General features: G+C 33.8%; 5 protein-coding genes across 7 annotated transcripts; 4 read left to right on the top strand and 1 right to left on the bottom strand.

Annotated features, from left to right (window-relative positions):
• The first annotated feature begins 94 nt into the window (after positions 1-94).
• LOC107361665 (lon protease homolog, mitochondrial) lies at positions 95-3,474 on the top strand. The gene is made up of 4 exons (XM_015928511.3): positions 95-1,850; positions 1,943-2,326; positions 2,404-2,544; positions 2,614-3,474. The coding sequence occupies exons 1-4, from the start codon at positions 249-251 to the stop codon at positions 3,322-3,324; spliced, it is 2,838 nt and encodes a 945-aa protein (XP_015783997.2). The 5' UTR covers positions 95-248; the 3' UTR covers positions 3,325-3,474.
• Positions 3,475-3,925: 451 nt separating this feature from the next.
• On the top strand, positions 3,926-6,332 carry Atg4a (Autophagy-related 4a). 3 transcript variants are annotated; one of them, XM_015928515.3, is made up of 3 exons: positions 3,926-4,096; positions 4,249-4,696; positions 5,261-6,332. In XM_015928515.3, exons 1-3 carry the CDS (start codon positions 4,018-4,020, stop codon positions 6,003-6,005), a joined length of 1,272 nt encoding a protein of 423 aa, XP_015784001.2. In that variant the 5' UTR covers positions 3,926-4,017; the 3' UTR covers positions 6,006-6,332. The 3 variants fall into 3 exon arrangements, with proteins under 3 accessions (XP_015784001.2, XP_025016587.1, XP_089122505.1); XM_025160819.2 differs by having other exon boundaries at positions 4,226-4,696; XM_089266379.1 differs by having other exon boundaries at positions 4,007-4,146; positions 4,226-4,696.
• A 1,040-nt stretch (positions 6,333-7,372) lies between these two features.
• On the top strand, positions 7,373-17,272 carry LOC107361668 (aromatic-L-amino-acid decarboxylase-like). Its single transcript, XM_015928513.3, has 9 exons — positions 7,373-7,853; positions 15,186-15,299; positions 15,360-15,822; positions 15,893-15,987; positions 16,105-16,172; positions 16,242-16,332; positions 16,407-16,505; positions 16,573-16,674; positions 16,738-17,272. The coding sequence occupies exons 1-9, from the start codon at positions 7,653-7,655 to the stop codon at positions 16,945-16,947; spliced, it is 1,443 nt and encodes a 480-aa protein (XP_015783999.2). The 5' UTR covers positions 7,373-7,652; the 3' UTR covers positions 16,948-17,272.
• On the bottom strand, positions 9,320-10,548 carry LOC107361671 (uncharacterized). The gene is made up of 2 exons (XM_089266380.1): positions 10,249-10,548; positions 9,320-10,186 (listed from the first exon to the last, which is right to left on the bottom strand). Exons 1-2 carry the CDS (start codon positions 10,420-10,422, stop codon positions 9,437-9,439), a joined length of 924 nt encoding a protein of 307 aa, XP_089122506.1. The 5' UTR covers positions 10,423-10,548; the 3' UTR covers positions 9,320-9,436.
• A 2,016-nt stretch (positions 17,273-19,288) lies between the features above and the next one.
• On the top strand, positions 19,289-21,057 carry schlank (ceramide synthase schlank). The gene is made up of 2 exons (XM_015928876.3): positions 19,289-20,705; positions 20,837-21,057. Exon 1 carries the CDS (start codon positions 19,384-19,386, stop codon positions 20,446-20,448), a length of 1,065 nt encoding a protein of 354 aa, XP_015784362.1. The 5' UTR covers positions 19,289-19,383; the 3' UTR covers positions 20,449-20,705; positions 20,837-21,057.
• The last annotated feature ends 311 nt before the right edge of the window (positions 21,058-21,368 follow it).

Here is a 21,368-nt window from a genome sequence, read left to right as displayed (position 1 = left end):
TTCATAGATTAACATGAAGCTTGCGGTCTTTAGTTGCGCCATCTGAAAATCTGGTTGTAACCTTGGTTACACAAACTTCATAGTAAAACATGTGAGAAAATTTACTGTAAAACCGACCACAACATTGACTTTATATTGTTTTGATATTAATTTAGTAAATTTTTGTTGATTTTTTAATGAATTGTGCTAATTGCTTCTACCGTTTTTGGTGACCTACGGACTTTTGTTGACTTTCTTTAAATTCCATCATGATTTCAAATTTAAGTAAAATCAAATCTCATGCTTGTTTACGTCTATTTAAAATTGCTTTGAGAAATGAAGGAAGATTTTTACTTGATGCACGACCTCGTAGCTTCTCTTCAGCATCACTCATTAGATTAACATCAGTTATTAACAACAGGCCCTGTTGGTCATATTCTTCACCTAACCTGAATGGTAACCTGAATGGTGCTAACTCCAATCAGCTAGTCCTAGCGAAGCGAAATTTTTGTAATCCTCCAAAACGAGATGATGATGATGATGACGGTGTTGCAAGTAAAGATCATATGGATCAAGCAATTGAAGAACCGGATCTTATGATGCCAGAGGCTGTGCCAAATACTCTTGCAACGAGTGTTATACCTGATTATTGGCCTTATGTCCCGTTGATTGCCATACAGGGAACGCCAGTTTTCCCTAAATTTTTGAAAATTATTGATGTCACTGATCCTATGTTGACAGCTTTAATCAAACGTAAAGTTAGATTAAATCAACCTTATGCTGGAATATTTTTGCGCAAGGATGAAAATAGTCAATCAGAAACAGTTAGCAGTCTCGATGATGTTTATCCTGTAGGTACTTTTGTCCAAATTGTTGAAATTCAAGATCTCGGTAACAAAGTAAAGATGGTGGTACAATCACACAGACGAATTAAGATTGTTCGGCAAGTCCATGAAGATATCGAAACTAATGGTGATAAATTGAGAAAAAGACGTACGCGTCGTAAGCTTCCAATAGAGGGTGAGAATGGAGATAAAGCTGAAACAGGCAATGTCTTGATGGTTCAAGTGGAAAACATGGTACCAGAAAAGTACACAATGACAGAAGAACTTAAAAATTTGACTCAAGAAATTGGAAAGATCATCCGAGAAATTATTGAATTAAATCCTCTCTATCGTTATACGTTAGCGCAAATGCTTCAAGGTCAAAGAGTTGTAGATAATCCAGATTATCTATCTGACTTAGGTGCTGCTCTAACAGGAGCTGATCAACAGGAACTACAGAAGGTTTTAGAAGAGATGGATGTCCCTAAACGTCTGGAAACAGCATACAATTTATTGAAGAAAGAATTAGAGCTTAGTAATTTACAGCAAAAAATTGGTAAAGAAGTCGAGAAAAAAGTCAAAGAGGAACACCGTGGTCAAATGTTGCACGAACAGATGAAGTTGATAAAAAAAGAATTAGGTTTAGAAAAGGATGACAAAGACAATTTAGAAGAAAAATTTCGTTCTCGATTGAAAGATCTTGATGTCCCAAAACATGTAATGGATGTTATTGATGAAGAGTTGAACAAGTTATCGCTTCTGGACAATCACTCATCAGAATTCAGTGTCACTCGAAATTATCTTGATTGGTTAACTAATCTTCCATGGGGTAAAAGCAGTATTGAAAATTTTGATTTGGAAAGAGCCAAACAAGTTCTCGAAGAAGATCATTATGGTATGGAAGAAGTGAAAAAAAGGATACTCGAATTTATCGCTGTTAGTCACCTTCGAGGTAAAGTTCAGGGTAAAATTCTTTGTTTCCATGGACCTCCTGGAGTTGGTAAAACAAGTATTGCTAAATCAATTGCTCGAGCTCTTAACAGAGAAGTAAGTTAATCATTTTAATGATTTTAACTTTATTATTTTTCACCTTATTTTATTCAAACCTTTCTTTTCTTTTTCACTTTCTTCTAATAAAGTATTTTAGATTCAGTGTCGGAGGAATGACTGATGTAGCTGAAATCAAAGGACATCGTCGTACATATGTCGGTGCTATGCCTGGTAAAATGATTCAATGTTTAAAGAAAACCAAGACGGAAAATCCTTTGGTTTTGATTGACGAGATTGATAAAATAGGCCGTGGCTATCAAGGCGATCCATCATCAGCTCTTCTAGAGTTACTCGACCCTGAGCAAAATGCTAACTTCTTAGATCATTATCTAGATGTTCCTGTTGATTTATCGAAAGTCCTTTTCATATGTACAGCAAATGTTCTGGATACGATTCCTGAGCCTCTCCGTGATAGAATGGAAATCATCGAATTAACTGGTTATGTCGCTGAAGAAAAACTTGCAATAGCTGAAGTAATTATCCATAGTCATAAACTAATCTTTTTAAGTTCGATCTCTGATAAATGTAACTCTTATCTTTCTTTCAATAGCAATATCTCATTCCTCAAGCCCAAGAATCATGCGGAGTTGGCAAAGAACGTATAGATATCCCAAAAGAGGTCCTTTATTCATTGATTCGTTCTTACTGTCGGGAAAGCGGAGTTCGAAACCTTCAAAAGCATATAGAAAAGGTAAATGAGAAAATATAAATTCTAAGTTTTTCTATTAATATTCGCTTTCTTATCTTTCTTTTGTTTTAGATTATGCGAAAAGCTGCTTTCAAAATAGTGCAAAAAGAGTCGGACAAAGTTACAGTTGATCCAAACAATTTACAAGATTTTGTTGGCAAACCCATTTTTACCCAAGACAGACTATATGAGGTAACTCCTCCTGGCGTTGTTATGGGTCTAGCTTGGACAGCGATGGGAGGCTCTGTTTTGTACATTGAAACCTCTTTATATCGTCAATTAAAGAAACAAGGAGACAAGATCGATAAAAAAGCAACTGGATCCATCAAATTGACTGGACACTTAGGTGATGTTATGAAAGAATCAGCTGATATTGCTTATTCGGTCGCTCGTAGTTTTATTTCTCGAATAGATAAAGAAAACGATTTTCTGCATAAAGCTCATATACACCTTCATGTTCCTGAAGGAGCAACTCCTAAAGATGGACCAAGCGCCGGCTGTACAATGGTTACAGCATTATTGTCCTTAGCTCTTGATAAACCAATTCGTAATAATCTTGCTATGACTGGTGAGGTTTCGTTGACAGGTAAAGTTTTACCTGTCGGAGGAATCAGAGAAAAAACTGTAGCAGCAAAAAGAGCGAACGTCAATTGTCTAATTTTACCAAGTGAGAATCGTAAAGATTTCTCTGATTTACCTGATTTCATTAAAAGTGGTCTTGAGGTTCATTTTGTTGAAAATTACGAAGAAATTTTCAAATTGGCGTTTTCTGATTCTCAATAGCCATAGATAGCCGCAAAAGTTCATTTATTTTGTAAAGACTTGAATTTATCCTTAATTAATCATACCTTTGATATCTATTAACTTATAGTAAATATATACTTTGTTCAATCATATAGTTTTAAATAAACTTTGTACATTATTATTGGCTTTCCTAATCTGAATCTTTATTTTTATTGATCAAGTTTAAATACATTTGACATGTAATCTTGATTAGAACAAGATCATTTCTTTTATTTAATGTATTTAGCAAATCAGCATTCAAAGCCATACCTTGGAATCAATGGGTTGAATACGATAAATTATGTAATATCAATTTCGTTAATGTTGACCTTTATAAAATATTTTGATCTTTGTGGAGATTTTTTTTGTTAATCTTGTTGGTTAATTTTTCATTTGAAAATTGCTGATTGTTTGGTAAAGAAAAGAGAGGTAATTGGCTAAGTAATTGGTATATTTTTTTGGATTAACGAATGGATTAAAAGTAAAGTTAATATCATTATCATTTTTTGATTATGCTTCGATTGTATCGATCATGCAACATACCTTCAGCTGATTTTGTTTACCATTTATTTACCATTTATCAAATGGGTTTAAATGACAATCCACAACGTTATTGATCAGTTAACCTCTTACCCCAACATAGTTTATGGAATTATTTTTTTAACTTCATCATTAATAGTTTTTCGTTTCATCATGGATGGTCGATGTCCAGATATAATCAACTGCACTCAATCAGTGGCTACTTACTTCGTAGAAGGGATAGCTAGTTCACGTGAGTATCGTTTGTCTTTTTTTAATCCTGTTCTGTGAGTATGTGTGTGTGTGAGTATTCATCAGCTATTTATTATTTCGTGTGAAATGCAAAACTCAAATTTTTAATCTTTTCTTCTAAATAATTCAGTGAGATTTTCTCTATTCATTTAGTTTTCGAGACGAGAGGTATGACCGAATTGGTTCCTTCTAACGACCCAGTATGGATTTTGGGTGAAAAGTATAGTTCACTTCATGACATGGATGGTATTAAAGATGACATACGTTCAAAATTTTGGATCACTTATAGAAAAGGTTTCCCCAAGATTGATGGTTCAGGTCCAAGCAGCGATTTTGGCTGGGGCTGTATGCTACGTTGTGGTCAAATGGTTTTGAGTCAAGCCTTGATCTTGAAACATCTCGGTCGACAGTGGAGATGGTCTAAAGATAAAAAGGAAATGATCGAAAATGGTTCTTACAAAACATATTTGAAAATTTTAAGCCTTTTTCTAGACAGGAAAGCTTCTCCTTACTCAATTCACCAAATTTCACAAATGGGCGCGACAGAGGGTAAAGCTATTGGTACATGGTTCGGACCAAATACAGTTTGCCAAGTACTAAAGTAAGTCACTACAAAAACGTACTCGGTCATTTTATTTCGGTGAATTTTCTTTTAGATTATACGGTATACATTATCATTATAATTTTATCTTGCTCATTATCTACCTGTATTTTCTTAATCCTCGTTTAGTTTCGGTATTCTTTGATCAGAGATGGTTGTTGATAATCTAGAATCTACCAGATTGGAGAGGAGTTCTTTCAACCCTTCAATTAATCATAATTGCATTTGATCGTTACATATTTTGATTTTATTAATGATTTTTTCATCCGCCTTCTGTTATCCTTTAACCGTTTGTTTTAAAGGGTGTTTATTCAAGTTTGCCATCAACGGTGAAGACTGAATGAGCCTCATTGGTCAAAGGTAGTAGAGTTTAGATTCAAAATGGACAATAATCAACACCATCTATTGAGTTATCAAAAATAGGCAATTAAATTATAATGATTTGACTTGATTAATCTTTTCTCTCTAAAACTCAATTCACCCTTCAAGTTTAAATCCCATTCAATTGAATATTGTCAACTAATACATTCTTATTTCTCTTTTTGGCTGTTTAATTATCCACAGGAAACTCTCAGAATACGACAAATGGAACAAATGGGCTGTACATATTTGCTGTGACAATTTAGTGATTATAGATGAAATTAAAGAGTCAATTAAAGAAGCTATTGCCCTCCATCAACCGTCTGAAGATGAAGCATCTACAAGTAAATCTTGGTGTGATCTTTTACTTTTTATTCCTGTCCGATTGGGTTTAAATGAATTCAATAAATTGTATTATGATGCCATCAAAAACTCTTTCCGCCTTCCTCAGAGTCTGGGCATAATTGGTGGTCGACCAAATCATGCTCTTCATTTCATTGGTTGTGTTGGTAACGAGATGATCTATTTTGACCCTCACACAACGCAGTATGCTGTTGATCCAGAACCTTTAGTCGATATCGATACTAAATCAGATGAAGATTTGACAAACCTAGAGTTCGACGATTCTACGTATCACAATGATAATGCCTTTCGTTTGGAATTCTCTCAACTTGATCCTTCCATGGCCATGTGTTTCTATTTTCGATCCGAGGAAGATTTTGATAGTTGGTGTACTCTTATTCACAGTCTCCTTGTTAAGAATGTCCCACAGTCATTGTTTGAATTATTTAAAGAACGACCTTATAAAATGCTCAATTTGAGCCCAAATGAAAATCCCGCCAACAGTCAAGATGATTATGATACTGGTGCAATCCCTCAACCTAAACAATCAACAGATCTCGCCAAAGAATCAGAGGAGGAAGATTTTGAAATACTGAGTGGTGATTAATGTCCACATCCAATAAACACTTATCCCGTCTGTTATTCACCTGTAGATCGCATCGTCACTTTCCATCATGATCCACACAAGAAAAGAGTATTGATTACAAAATTTTTATAAAAAAAGACATCACGTTGTTCTTATATTTTTGTCCTTTTAAGACTGTTTGTATTAAAAAAATTCAATTGTAATAACTTCTTCTCTGAATTCAAATAGTTCAAATTGTACCATTCGTTTCTGTATCAACTGAAATCAAAACATTTCCATTGTAACTGATATTTCTCTGGATATAAATCACGAGATTTCATTTCATGGAAAGCCATTTTTATCCACAAATTATGACATCAAATTTAATTTTCTATAAATGTTAAAATTTGACCGATAGTTCAAACAAAACAAAACAGAAGTCTTCACTCTAATGAAATCATCAAGAATAATGCAAATTAATCAGTCGTTAAAGATTATGAAAAATACCCAAAACAGTTGGTCAAAGAGTAGACTTATGAGTGACTGTAATTGGCTTGGACCATTCTGTATCAAATAATGTACCAAAGGCGTTTCATATTTTGATAGCTAGATAGGCTTATGTTCAGTTGAGATATGAATTTATCTTGAATAACAAATCACTCGATATATCTGTCCACTTTTAATAACAATTGAATCATATTTACTGCATCAAGTAAATCTTGCCCGAACTGATGATCAAAAGCCAAATATTTGTAAGTAACAACAACAGTACCAACAATAGGCATTGAAAGCACAATATTTCGTGTTTTAAATCTAGCTTTACAATTCCAACCTATTCAGTATAAAAACCAAATACATGAAATTATGTGATGAACATGAAATAATGGGAATCATAGTGTTTGTTTGGTTTCATGTAAATCTGAAATAAATGAATTAAGTTCAAACACATTAAATGAATTTAGATGCACACTTTTTGAAGCCCAATTTCACTTACATTATTGATTAAATTACAGGTTTGATTTTTGTATTACAGATTCTAAAGTTAAACAATGATTAACAACAAAGATCTTACAATCCTCAACACTTCTATTTTCAAAATTAACAACTGCTTAGTGATTAAATCATGTTAAATCTTGAAAACTTTCATGTTTTTGTTTTACTTTAACCGGAACTTTTTTTCAATCCAAGCTATATTTTGATTGACTCAGTAATTTTTACTCCTTGTAATTTTTCATCTTGATCTTGATCTTTCATCAGTTTGATTATCATCTTCTTATTCAAATTTGGCCTTTTCAAAGTCAATTGGCTTTTATTATCACTGATTTAATCGAACCTGTTGCAATCCTTCGATAAAGTTTAAAAGGTAAATCCAGCCTCTTCGATTTTCCTAATCTAAATTAATTTTTCGCTGTCATAATCATAATTTTTAACACCATCAATTCAAAATGTGACTATTTCTCCATGGAAGTTTTTCACTCCACCTTTTCGCAACCGAATCGACTTATAAATATCTTTGTGTAACTTATATTCTGAGTCTTCGTCTCCATCTTAGTTTGGTCACATTACTCTTCTTCAGATCGATTTGTATCGACAACTAGACGTGTTTTTGTTGAAACATTTTTTGGGAACCAAAGTAAAACCAAAATTTAATCTTCTGACCAATTCCCATTCTTTTGTGCTTTAGTGAAGATGGATTCAAAACAATTTCGTGAAGCTGCCAAACAACTTGTTGATTATATTTGTGATTATCATGACAATATACGAGATCGCGATGTTTTGCCAGCCGTTCAACCATATTTTCTTGAGAAACAAATGCCTGGCTCAGCACCAGAAAATGGTGAACCATGGACATCCGTGTTCAATGATATTGAAAAGTTAATTATGCCTGGGGTGAGTAAAACTTATTTTGTTATTGGTAAAACAAATCTTTAATTTTTTATATAATCAAGCAAATCAAAGTTCAGATTGTTGCAAAATTTGAAGTTGTTTCAATTTTTCTCATCATTCTGTTAACGTGATTTCTCGATGAGAAGGATTAAGACAAAATGATGAAACAGAGGCAAGAACAAGTAATTAGGTGAGAAGTGATGACAAGTAAGAAACAATCACTAACATGGTGATGAAGTATTGATGGAATCTTCTGATCAGTTAACAATATAATTGTGAAACAAGTAGTTGAACTGGGAATAAGAAACCAGAAAACGCTTAAAATTTGCTTATTCAGCTCACCATCATCATCTATTTGAAACGGAAAACAACCAGTTATGGAACTGATTCAGTGATGAGATTATTTGAAATTAGATGAGGACTGAGCAAAAGATATTTAAAGGTCGCATGAAACTTGAAAGGGTAAATTTGCTAAAATAAAATCAAAGCTAAATTCATCATTTTCAATGCTAATCACAAATGCCCGGGTTAAAATTTAGCTTGTTACTTGTCATGGACTGGGTTATTTTTCTTGGCAACAAATTGCAATGCAGTTTGCCCATGTCCATGTAATGGATTACAGTAAAACCTCGCAAAGGTTGTATGAAACTAAACAACGCCATCTTTGGGATTTAAGATTTTCCCCACTTTTACAATGCAATTATGTTAATAATTTCAAAGAGTTGCACAAACAATATCGCTAGGCGGCAGGACCGCTCACAACCTTTGCGAGTACAACCTTTGCGAGGTTTTACTGTAAATCTTTTACCAGACTAAGAGTTCAACCTTTTGTTTTCAGCACCACTCTCAGAAAATAACAAATGCATGATGATTGCTTATTAAGCTTTGATTCATAAACAAGAAAGCTTCAGACAATTTACCAACATGAAAATAGCGAATGAGAGATGTAAAGCTAGAGCTTTTCAGCCAATTCAATGCTAAGGTCTGAATATAATACAAATAGCTTCAGATGGATTTCCATATAGAAATTTTGTGGTTAATGATGATGTTGTTATCAAGTAATTGATGATTTATTTGAACCATTTCAGTATGGACATGACGTGGGACAAGTATTAAAATATGATTATCTCAATACAAATTAACTATCAGCATGTTAACGAATTTCTGAGACGTTAGAAAGCGCTTGTACAAACATTGAAATGTACGTAGACGTTTTTAGAGAAATATCTAAGAGTTTTTTGAGACAAAATAAGCAAGTTCTTGTTATGGACAAGGTTTGCACATTAGAAGTACTTGAACTCATTATGTAAAGGATAGAGTACTCTCACAAAATGATATATTCAAGAAACATTCAAGATACTTTTGTAAACAGTTTAATATGCTTGTCAAAACTTAACATCGAGGTGGAAGGATCTGTAAGTTTCATTAAATGAGATCAGTAAGAAATCGTTATGCTATAACTTGTTGCGTGTTAATAGCTTGAAAAATTTTAGTTATTGAAAATAATAAAGGTTGGATAAGGAATTGTGATCATGTTATGGCCACATTTGGTTGTCGTGTAAATTTTATAGCTGTCATAGGTCGATTCAAATATATCGTCGTTCCGGTCGCTCTTGTTTATCTTTTTCACCATCCTTTGACGCTAAATCTTTATCAAATGAGCTTGCCCTACTGGTGGTGCTGAACATTGTATCCAGAGTTGATTGATAGTATTTTCTTGAAATGGGTAAAAAATTACTGCTAATTGAAGACAAAGGTCTACTTATGTGGCCGAAGTCAAGCTTTGCTCTGTTTATATCTCTTGATTGATTGACATTTTGGTTAGAAACACTGATAGTTCCACTTGGATTCGCTTTTTCTTGCTGGTCTGACTGCGTTATGGCCATGGTAGGTTCAGCCGAAGTCAATGTTTGTGGAATGTTTGATGGTCTTTTAGCCTTATTGCTTGTTTTGAAAAGTTCAGCAATATCAAGGGAATCTCTTTTACCGCTTTTAAACTCGCGTCCCATCTGATTGACAGGTCTTCTCACTAGATATTCCCAGCCATCTTTAGTTACAAATATTTGCTCGATGAATCCAAGAACTGCTCGTAATTTATTTTCTTCGTCTTCTGCCAGCGGAGGACGGGAGAACATGTGACTAGAGCCAACTGCAATGGCCATACCATGACATCCGATTGAGTAATTCTTTATAGCATCTATTCCAAGTACTTCTTTAGCGATAGTATTTACTATTCTTGAAGCTGAGACTCTTTGCTTATTGATAGCTGATATAATCCGATCTTTAGATTCACTTGATAAACCTTCAAATTGGATTGCTAGAAAATTTTTCCTCCACTATGAAAAGAGAATAATTCGTTATTATAATATCTTTAAATGATTCAAATTTCAACACTTACCTCATTGTCACGTTTCAAAAGAGATAGCTTTTTCTCAGCATAAGTAATGTAGTCTTTTTGACCCTTGAGTGACCATTCAGCAGGGTATTCTTGATTGACCATGGCCATACTAGTTACATGAGGAAAATTGATTGCTTCTAGTGAAGCTACTCTGCTGTTAAGTTGTTGAACCATAATCTCGAGAAAGTTAATTTTCTCTTTTAAAACCGGGATCGATTCAAATAAAGTAGAATCAGGATCTGTAGGAAAAGAAAGCTTGTTAATTTTTGCCTACAGTATAAAATTTTGGGTACTTACCTTCAAAGCTCAAAGGCTCGTTTTCTATATTGTCATCCATTATTAGAATCGGTTGCACGAAAAGTCAACAGTAATAATACGAAAATAATTTGAGAAAATCAAAAAAATAGCACCAATTATAACAAAATAAATAACTAAACAAAAATATTCTAAAAATTGAACAGCGTGTTTAAACCCATATGCTTTTAACAGAGGGAACGTTATAAAAGTTCACTTTGTACCAAAAGCCATGCTGTTTTGTTTGTGATGGCCATGGTAAATCTCAAAATTTCATTGTTCATCTTGTTGTTCACCGCCACCAATTGTGTTATCAGAGGCTATATCTGAGCCATCTGAATCATCTCGTCGACTTTTTTTACTTTGTGTTTGTGGTATTTGCGTTGAACTTTCCAATCCAGATGGACCCGAGATATTTTTTTCAATGCTTTCATTGCGCTTCCTCTTGCGCTCTCTACCACTCTGGTTAACTGGTCCTCTAACCAAAACCTCCCAATTCGTTGGATCATTGAATAAATCATTTCCAAAGCAAGAAAGAATATCTATGTAAAAATTAGTGTTGCATGACATAACATGGCCATGTATGTGATTTACCTCGCAAAATTTCTTCTTCTTCCAATGGAATGACCAAGGCACGTTCACCATCCCTAGGCGCTCGCACCAAACGACCTTTTTCACCAAGTATATGTGTTTTCAATTTATCACCGTATATGATTTTAGCTAAGGAAATAGCTGTCTTTGAGGCTGCTTTATTTCCTTTGAGTAGCTCGTAGCGAACCGAGTCAATTTGATCTTTATTCAACTGTGGCCATTCCATGTTTTTGACTCTACGTCGCCACTGTGTCATCAAGCAAACATAATTGTTAAATGTGAGTTATATTTTCATTTAATATGTACCTTTGGATCATTACGATGGTTGGCCATTTCAGTCATAGCATGATCAGTGATGCTGAGTGACGGATCACGAAAGTTTGCACTAGATACTTGGTTATCAATCTTTTCTTCAATGAGTTCCAGTCTTTCAACAAGATTTTTGAACAAAAGATCTATCTTATTGGAAACACTTTCAAAATTTCGCTTCAATGTATAGAAAGAGTTTTGCTGATCAAAAGCGTGGTTGTTGTTGACCTTTTCATGGCTTGAACTTGATGCTGTCATGTTATGGCCATTCACATTATAAGGAGTCTTTCTTGGGTTGCTCAGTATTAATGGACCAGAACCAATTTCACGAAGTTTACTTTTACAAAGACTATTTGTTCCATAAAAAATCGGAATGACAGTATGGGAAACTCCAGTTGGATCTTCAACTTCAACTCTATCCTTGATTTTTTGACCAATGTCAACAACATTTTTGCCAAAAAATATAGCTTGTATAATTCTCGGATCACCTTTGGAAATTTTATCCCTGACAATTACAAAAGCATCTGAAAATTTGAATTATAACAGCGTTGAACACATAAGAAAACTCACCTCCGACTGAAACAGTAAAATCACAATCTGTGTAGACAGGGTCAATGGTTGTCATTTTGAAATTTACAGTGAACACAAAGATTACAAATTAACTACAAAGTATGATGAAAAAATGAGCAACTTCTTATCATGATCCTTTTATTGTTTTCTCTAGAGAAATGACATGGCCATCATGGTAACCAATCAAAACTCTAGTAATGTATGAGATTTAATTGGATTGGTCTAAATATATTACACCAATTCATTGGAGATCAACACAGGAAATACTTTTATTAGCAATTTCCCTTTTTCCCATCAACCCATAAGCAAATGTGTGATTTTTCAATTTTCCTGTTTTCTTGAAAATGTTGCGATCAAGACGACATTGCCGATCTACCTCTTCATCTTATTTGCGTAAAAAAGTAACTTCAATCAGAACTCCATCCTTTACAATATCCCTGAATGATTCAACCTCTTCGGAGTCATCTTCTTGCGACAGTTTTACCGACGATGTCCTACATGTGGAGGAATATCACGAGGACAATGATCATCTAGAAGTCCAAGGACATGACATGGCCACAGTATCGCAGATTGAGAAGTATATGTTGACTGTCGCTAAGTTATTTGATGAAATCAATATAAGTGATTTGACTCAATCGAAGCTTTACGAGCTTATCCGGACAGTTGGAAGAGATAAAGTGTTTTTGCCTCCTTTCAATTACTTCAGCAAGTTTTTGAAACGAACGAGTTCAATCAGTGTTAAGAAATATGTATATTGTGAAAATTGTAATGTGTTTACTTTTCAAAAACAAAACTGTTCTTGTATTGGTGTTTTTGGTGATTTGCGTGTTTTTGACATGTGTCAAACAATTGAACTTGCAGTCAAGATTAACAAGGAATACCTCAAATCATCAGTTGATGTTATTGAAAACTTGACAGGTCCATACCATGGGTCAAGAATTTACAACGAAATTTGGAGAGATACAGTAGGAAAAGACGTGATAAGAATTACACTCATCTTTAACATTGATGACGCTTCTTTTGTCAAATCAGCAAGAACAACATCAACCCCTATTTAATTCATTATTGCTGAGCTTCCAGAGCATAGAAGGTACTGTAAAAGCAATGTTTTCATGGCAGGTCTATGGTGGGGAAATAAAGCTAGTTATGACGATTTATGGAAGTTTTCAGTGACAAATGAGCTTAAAAATATGAACACTACAGGCATAAAAGTCGCTATTGATGGAGAATACAAACTCTGTATTGTCCGAATTGGAGCGATTGTTACAGATTCTGTAGCAAAACCAAAAATAATGAATATCATGCAATATAATGGTAAATATGGATGTCCATACTGCCAACACCCTGGCGAGTCCATGCAAACAGCCAGAGGTGGCTCAAAGATGTGCTTTCCATGGAATGGTCAAGAACATCCAATAAAAGATCACGATTTCTACAGGAATGGATCAATTTTGGCTGCAAGCTCTGGTTCACCTCACATGGGCATAAAAGGGCCATGCTCATTGGAACAGGTCATATATCTACCTGATTGCTTTCCAATCGATTATATGCACTGTGTTTTAGAAGGAGTTTTCAAGACAATTTTTGGAATGAAACCATTCAATTTAGTAGCAACAACGAAGAAGATAGATGACATCGGAAAGTCAGTTCAACTTCCGCATGAGTTTTCAAGAAAATTCAGAAAGATATCTGATTTAACATACTGGAAAGCGGGCGAGTGCCGAACATTTCTTCTATACTTAACACCGCTGCTTAGATCGTGCATTGATTCCGAAAGTTTTCATCTGGTAATAGCTTTGACCGTATCAATACGATTGCTGATTAAAAATAATTGCTGTAACCATGATATTTCCATGGCAGATGAATTACTAAAAATCTTTCTAGTTTCTTATCAAGAAATTTACGGAGAAAATTCAATGCGCTTCAATGTTCATCTTTTGAGTCACCTCATTAATCAAGTGAAAAAAATGGGCTCGTTGAGCAATGTTTCCAGCTTTGTTTTCGAAGACAACATCTTCAAATTGAAAAAAACAATACATGGAAATCGTGGACAAAACGCCCAAATGGTCGATCGCTATTTGAGATCAAAAGCATTTCTACATCAGAGCCTTAACATGGACCCAGCGTGGCCAATCAACAGTACTGAAACCTGGAGGTCAGCACACTGTTTGGATAAACCCTTGAAAAACAAAGAAATAAACACAAGCTTACTGAGAATGTTACGTTCTCGTTTTGGTAATCTGCAGCAAAATCAATTGAGTGTTTATGGTAGAGCTAAAAAAGGGCATATTATTTATCACTCATTGAACTATTCCTACAGAAGGTCATCAGCAAGTTATTACTTCCATTTTCATGATATAACTACAACGGAGAAAAGATATGGAGAAATTCAATATTTCATACTCATTCCAGAATGTGTGACGAAGTGTGGCCATGACAAAATCTTTGTGGTCTATCGTGAATATGCTAGTTATAGCAAACAGTCACTTTTCACCAGTATTGAAAAACTGAAAAATGCGCTACTTAAAAATGTCCCTAATTTAGTTAAAAATGCGCAAATTTTTCATAAAATAAAACGCTCAGATAAAATAAACATAATCGAAATTCAAAGGATAGAGGGTAAGGCCATAATAATAATTGAGTCAATTAGATCAAACACATACTATGCAACCCCTGTTGATTCATTATACGAGCATGATTAAATTAACAATAAATTGGTGGTATTCATGTTAACTGTAAATTACAATAAAATGCATATGGCCATAACGTGAAAATCCGTTCTAGTGTACATCTAAATTTATTTTCATTCTAGTAGCTAAATCGAAAGAAATGTTAATAGTCCAGTATCATGGCCATTATTGAAAATGAAAAATGTTGTGATTAATTGTAATTACTATTAACACATTGATTTACTAGCAAGTTGACTGTATTAAATTATTATGATCATATCTTGGTTTTCATAGTCAAATATTGTCATCATGCCTCTGGAATCATATTAAGGCTTGATATTGATACTTTTCGTCCAAGAAAACATAATGGACATGTTCTAAACCTGTCCTTGACAAGTAAACGTCAAATATTTCAACCCGGGTGCAAATTTATCCAACTTGTTCAATCCATTCTCATTTGACACTAAATAAGATTTTAAATTTGTTACTTTGACCATTTCAAAGATGACACACTGGCATTCGCCTCGATTTCACGCTTATTTTCCAACAGCCAGCTCTTATCCAGCCATTTTAGCCGATATGTTAAGCGGAGCTTTGGGCTGCGTAGGCTTTAGTTGGGTAAGTCACCTCAATAAACAATTGTGCAAATCATTTGAATCCCTTAAACAATTCAATTAGATTTCAAGTCCGATCTGTACTGAGCTGGAAATGTCCATGATGGATTGGCTTGGTAAAATGCTTCATTTACCATCTGAGTTTCTCTTTTCCTCTCATGGCAAAGGCGGTGGAGTGATTCAAGAGGCTGCAAGTGAATCTACTTTAATCTGTATGCTGGCAGCTCGAAGTAGAGCGATAACAAAATACTCTTCCTCTTCTTCACCAAAAAACAAATCATCTTTGAACAAGTTAGTCGCTTATTGTTCAACTCAAGCCCATTCATCGGTAGAAAAGGCTGCCTTATTAAGTGCAGTAAAAATTCGCAGTCTAGATCCAGACATGAATCTTTCTTTGCGCGGAGAGACACTGGAAAGGGCGATAAAAGACGACAGGGAAAAAGGATTGATCCCATTCTTTGTTGCTGCCTCATTAGGAACAACCAATAGCTGTGCATTTGATAATATCATTGAAATCGGCCAAATATGTGAGTAAACATCTCTTTATCCTTTAATTCACTCCTTCATTCTCATGGCAATTTCAAATTCAATCATCAGGTCAAAAGGAAGATATTTGGTTACATATCGATGCAGCTTATGCCGGTTCAGCTTTTATTTGTCCTGAATATCGCCATTATCTCAATGGAGTTGATGTAAGTTTACTTGATTATCGCACTTTTTTCCTAATAAACTGTGAACTTTTATAATTCAAGTTCCCAGAATTAAATTCACTTCGCTCTTGTAACCAACTCTTACTTTGATTTTATTAGAAAGCTGATTCCTTCAATATGAATCCACACAAATGGCTTTTAGTAAACTCTGATTGTTCTGCTTTATGGTTTGTATCATTATTCAAAGTTATTGATTTAAATACTAACATATCCAATTTGTATTGACATTATTTCAGGGTTAAAAATTTAAATTTGATTAGCGATGCTTTCAATGTTGATCCAGTTTACTTGAAATATGATAAACAAGGGCAAATCCACGATTTTCGGGTATGAATCAACTTTATTTTGTTTTAATACAATCTAGAGTCTGACATTTTTTGACCTTTTATTTGAACAAATAGCATTTGCAAATAGCATTGGGTCGTCGATTCCGTTCATTGAAAATGTGGTTCGTTTTCCGACTTTATGGACTCAATGGGTTACAACAATTCATAAGAAAAGTATTCATATCTTTTAACTGATTCATTAATCACATCGGCTAATGGTTTTCAATCTTTTAATCCATAGCATATAAGGTTGGCTTCTGAATTCAAAATGATGCTCCAAACTGATCCAAGGTTTCAAATTGAACAACCTGTTGTACTTGGTTTGGTCACTTTTAGGTTAAAGGTGAGTTAGACATTAGATCGGTTCTCATCATTTTTCTAATAATTGGCCTTTCATTATGAACAGGGTTCCGATGAACTGAATAAGAAGTATGCTAAAGCAATAAATGACCGAAGGAAAATACACATATCTCCATGTAGTATAAATGGCCGTTACACTCTTCGATTTGTTGTTTGCTCTCGCCACACTGAACTTGAAGATATAAAATTTTCTTGGAATGAATTCAAGACTGTTGCTGATCAGTTTCCCATGGAAAATGGATTTGCCAATCATTAATAAAAGCTCAGTAATAATGTAAAGCTTAGTGAAAAAGTATTGGGAATTTCAACAAATTTTAGCCATGAAATTCAAAGACCACTCGATGATTCTGATTCTCTTTGGCGATTCATTGTGAAAACTCAATTTCAATATTATATTTAAGATACATTATTCAGTTTGTGAAAACTCGCAATGAATTTTTTCCCTTTTGATGATCTAGAGTATGATGATTTACTGATCAATTAAGAAATTTCTGTCAGAATTAGAGTCGAAGTGAGTTATCTATTTTGGATTGTACTATCAAATGATCGTGATTCAAAATTAAAATAAATTTTCCCAATAATTTTGCTCTAAACTTTGATTGAACAAACAAACCTAACATTTTCAATTTCAATAGCATAACCTCATAATACACTTTGAGTTTAATCTTTATGAAATTTCCATTGATTTATCTGTTTGGTTTGTTAAAACAATTTTGCTTTTAGACCAAAAATTAGCCAGAGAGACCAAATCTATTTGTTTTAGACTGATTTGTACTCGATATCTCAGCTTGTCGATTTACTAATCCAATTGTACTAACAGGCGTGTTTATTTGCCAATTAAACTCTTATTTTGATTGTTTAGTGTTGTTAAATAGATGTTATATCAATTGATACGTAAAGATTTCATCTATGTGAGCAATTTGATTATAAACTACCATAATATTTGCTAATCGGACTATTTGATAATTGAGATTTTTTCAGCGTGACGCACAATGCGCTTATGTCGTCGAAAAAGAGTTCAGAATTCAGATGCAAGATCAACTGAAAGTACAAGATTATGTTCATTAGGAAAGCTTATATTCATGTGTGCAGATTTTCCGTGTATATGTTAAAAGAAGGCATTTTTTCATGGCGTAAAAGACCGTCACTAGTGCATAAGAACTAGAAGCACCTTATTTAACAATCAAAATAGACTTATAATGTAAAGTTATCGATTTAGGTTTGATTTGGCAAAATAAACGCGCCCAACCTGGCTGTCCATGTCTAGTTTGCATTATTTCAGTTTCAATAGTTTCTGTTGATTTTGATTGAATGTTTCAAGTAATTAATATTGATTTGAATCGATTTTTAAAGATGTTTGCTGAAAGATAATATTAATAATACAAGCTGTTTCAATAGTGAACGCTATCAAATAATGATCCAGATAATTGAGAGTTATGAGTAAAATTGTTTGATTTTGTTTTCACATTGAAATATTAATAATATTAATATTTGATGATAGAAACCGGTGTTTCTATGATTAATAAACTGAAAACATTAATTTGTAATTTGAATAAGCTAAACAACGGCTAGTGAAACTAGGATTTGTTCACATAGAGCAAATAAACGTAATTTGTTTGGGTAAAGTTGATGTTATTTTGTTGCAATTTAATACGAAAAAATAGTGAAAATGATTTCGTGAACAAAAGCAAGATGCGATTTTTGCCACACCTATTGTCGAGAAGCTAAAAAAGATGACTTTGAACATGCAACTCTAATGAAGAGGATGAAGTAGTGGGTGGTAAAGACGACTGACTAATGTTCACCTTAGCTTAAACCAGGCAAACCTTTTTGAAACACTTGAGTTGACATGAAAGCTGAACAAAATTGAGACAAAAATTGCTTATAAAACTGTGAAACCCAAAAATTTTAATAAATTTTGGCGTTACTTCCATTATTCAAATCAATTGAAATACTCGGCAGTGATCACCGAGCCAATGATAATGTCTAGCAATCTGTCACATAAAACACCTTAAGCTCTGTTAATTTAAGAAATGATTTTTTCAAGTGTTAATAGTTCAATTTCATCGGTAGAAATTTAATTCATTAATTTCCAGGATTGACCCATTTAGACCTTTACATTTGTCTAAATATTCAGAGACCTAGACTAATCAATATGATAAATATCGCAACTTACCGAGTGGCTTTACAACCGGCTAAAGATTTTGCCCAAACAATCTAAATAGTCTAATCATTATGAGAGATGCTGTATCAGTTTTTACGTGATGTTAATTAATTAATCATAAGTTAAAGGAAATATAAAGGGAGATAGATACTCAAATAAGGAAATGTTGAAATGTAAATATGATTATTTAATGAGTTTGGAAGAAAATTTGTTCCTTTATTAACTAATGTTGTTAATGATTTCAACAATTGTCATTAAACGATTTTTGGAGAGGGAAAGTTGAAGAGGGGAATGAGAGGGAGAAGAGGCAAGGAAGGTAAATTGGTTTGAAAAGAGAGAGAAAAAGAAAGAGAAAATGAGACTTGATTGTGGCGGCTTCTTTGATTTTTTTCCAAAACTAACTATCTATCAGCAGTTTGTTGGTTACTGTTGAATGGTAACTCGCCTTGCCTTGCTTAATGTTCATGTTGTAGTCAATACAGTAAACATTTGAAAATATATCTTTCATATTATAATTTTATTAATATTATGGCCTCTGCGAGAGATCTATTTATCAGGATAAGTGATGCCTTTTGGTCAGAATCTATCTGGTTACCGCCGAATACAACGTGGAAAATCTACGAAGATCGTGCCGGTGGTATTAACTACGCCCAATTTAATGATATCTATTACTCCCTGTTAACAGCTATCGTGATATTGTGTATTAGAATTACCTTCGAACGTTTAATATTCCGACCATTGGGTCAAGCCTTAGGAATAAGTGATCGTCCTCGGGTTAAATTAGAGAAAAATGAAGTCCTGGAGAAAGCCTTTAGGATCAACAGACGTCCATCACCATCAACAATTCAAGCTTTATCCAAGCGAACCGATTTATCGACCAAAGCAGTGGAATCATGGTTTAACCGTCGCCAGGCAGCCGTCAAACCCACTACCTTAGCTCGGTTCACAGAGAGTTCGTGGAAATGTACATTTTATACGTTTTCCTTCTTTTTCGGAGTCTGGGCTCTTTGGGATAAACCTTGGACTTGGGACTCAATGCATTGTTTTATTGATTACCCTCATCATTCAGTGTCATCTGAAATTTGGTGGTATTACAATATAGAACTTGGTTTTTACATTTCTCTCATCATATCACAATTTTTTGACGTTAAATACAGTGATTTCTGGCAAATGTTTATACATCATGTTGTGACCGTTCTGTTACTTTGTTTTTCTTGGGCTTGTAACCTCCATAGAATCGGTACTCTAGTTCTGATAATCCATGATTTTGCTGACATTCCGTTGGAGGGAACCAAGATAACGCGCTACATGAAAACCCCTAGGCTGGCCAATGTTGTCTTTTCTGTATTCCTCATCTGTTGGATATACTCAAGACTTGGTCTTTTACCAACCCGAGTGATAGCCTATTCAACATATTATGCTTTATCCATTCTTCCCATGTTCCCAGCATATTATATTTTTAATGGTCTTCTGTGTACACTACAAGTTTTACACATTGTGTGGACCTGGTTAATCTTAAAAATTGCCCATAATGCAATTTTTGTCGATGGAGTCAAAGACTTACGAGAAAGTGATGACGAAGATGACGATTGAGATTTCCAGATCGAGATTAAGATATTTGAAGTGGGAGATAAACACCTAATCGAGATTTTGTAAAGGAGAAATAAGCAATCTTTTTTTGTTCTGTTTTTTCACAACACCATGGTAACCATTTAAGCTACTAGTGGTGTTAACTGTAATAATCAATTGTTGGTACACCTAGACGTTACTCACAATACAATGTACAAAATATCCACCAATAATCATATTTCCAGTTAACAATTGAATCAATCTGCTCCAAAACCTTTAAGGTATTATTATTGTGTGTTTATCAAGATTGTTTGGATTTGTTTGAATCGTATGATGTTGAGAAATGACAATTGTGAGTGGAATTGCAACCTGGCCTGATTTTGATTTTTGTTTTATTGTTTCCTTTTTCCAGTTAACTTGTATGAATCATCAGCAACCTTTATTGTGGCAGATCTCTGGTGTATTAACATCTACATCTAATCATTTGGGCTTCTTATGTTATCAATAATAATTGTTATTATTTCCCTTAAATGATTAGTTAAGCTCATTTTTTACAACTGTATTTAATACAATAATAAGGAAAAAAAATATGTCGCCAATTAATTTTGGTCAATAAAAATATTATAGATTTAATAGGAATGCAATTTATTCTTAGTAACAATTGTTCGGACAATGATACCACAATAAAAAACTTTAGCTAGTCAACTTGGGAAATTACATATTTTAACATTGATTTGATAAATATGGCTCAAATTGGAATCAATTCATGTGCAGTTGCTTATGATTACTTGTTTTGCTCCATTTAAAATCTTTATTGTTGGTAAGCAAAATCAATTTTTCAGGCTTGGCTATTTTCCTACGTCTTTAATGAATATTTATTCAATTATTTTATCAAATTAGCGGAAAACTTGCTGATTTCCATTGAAATTGATTGAATTTAATTG

Source organism: Tetranychus urticae, chromosome 1 (assembly GCF_039701765.1).
Source record: "Tetranychus urticae isolate SD_2017Ah chromosome 1, NJAU_TeUrti_SD_1.0, whole genome shotgun sequence".
Lineage (NCBI taxonomy): Eukaryota > Metazoa > Arthropoda > Arachnida > Trombidiformes > Tetranychidae > Tetranychus > Tetranychus urticae.
Note: the sequence above shows the minus strand (reverse complement) of the source record. Positions and strands in the feature narration are given on the sequence as shown.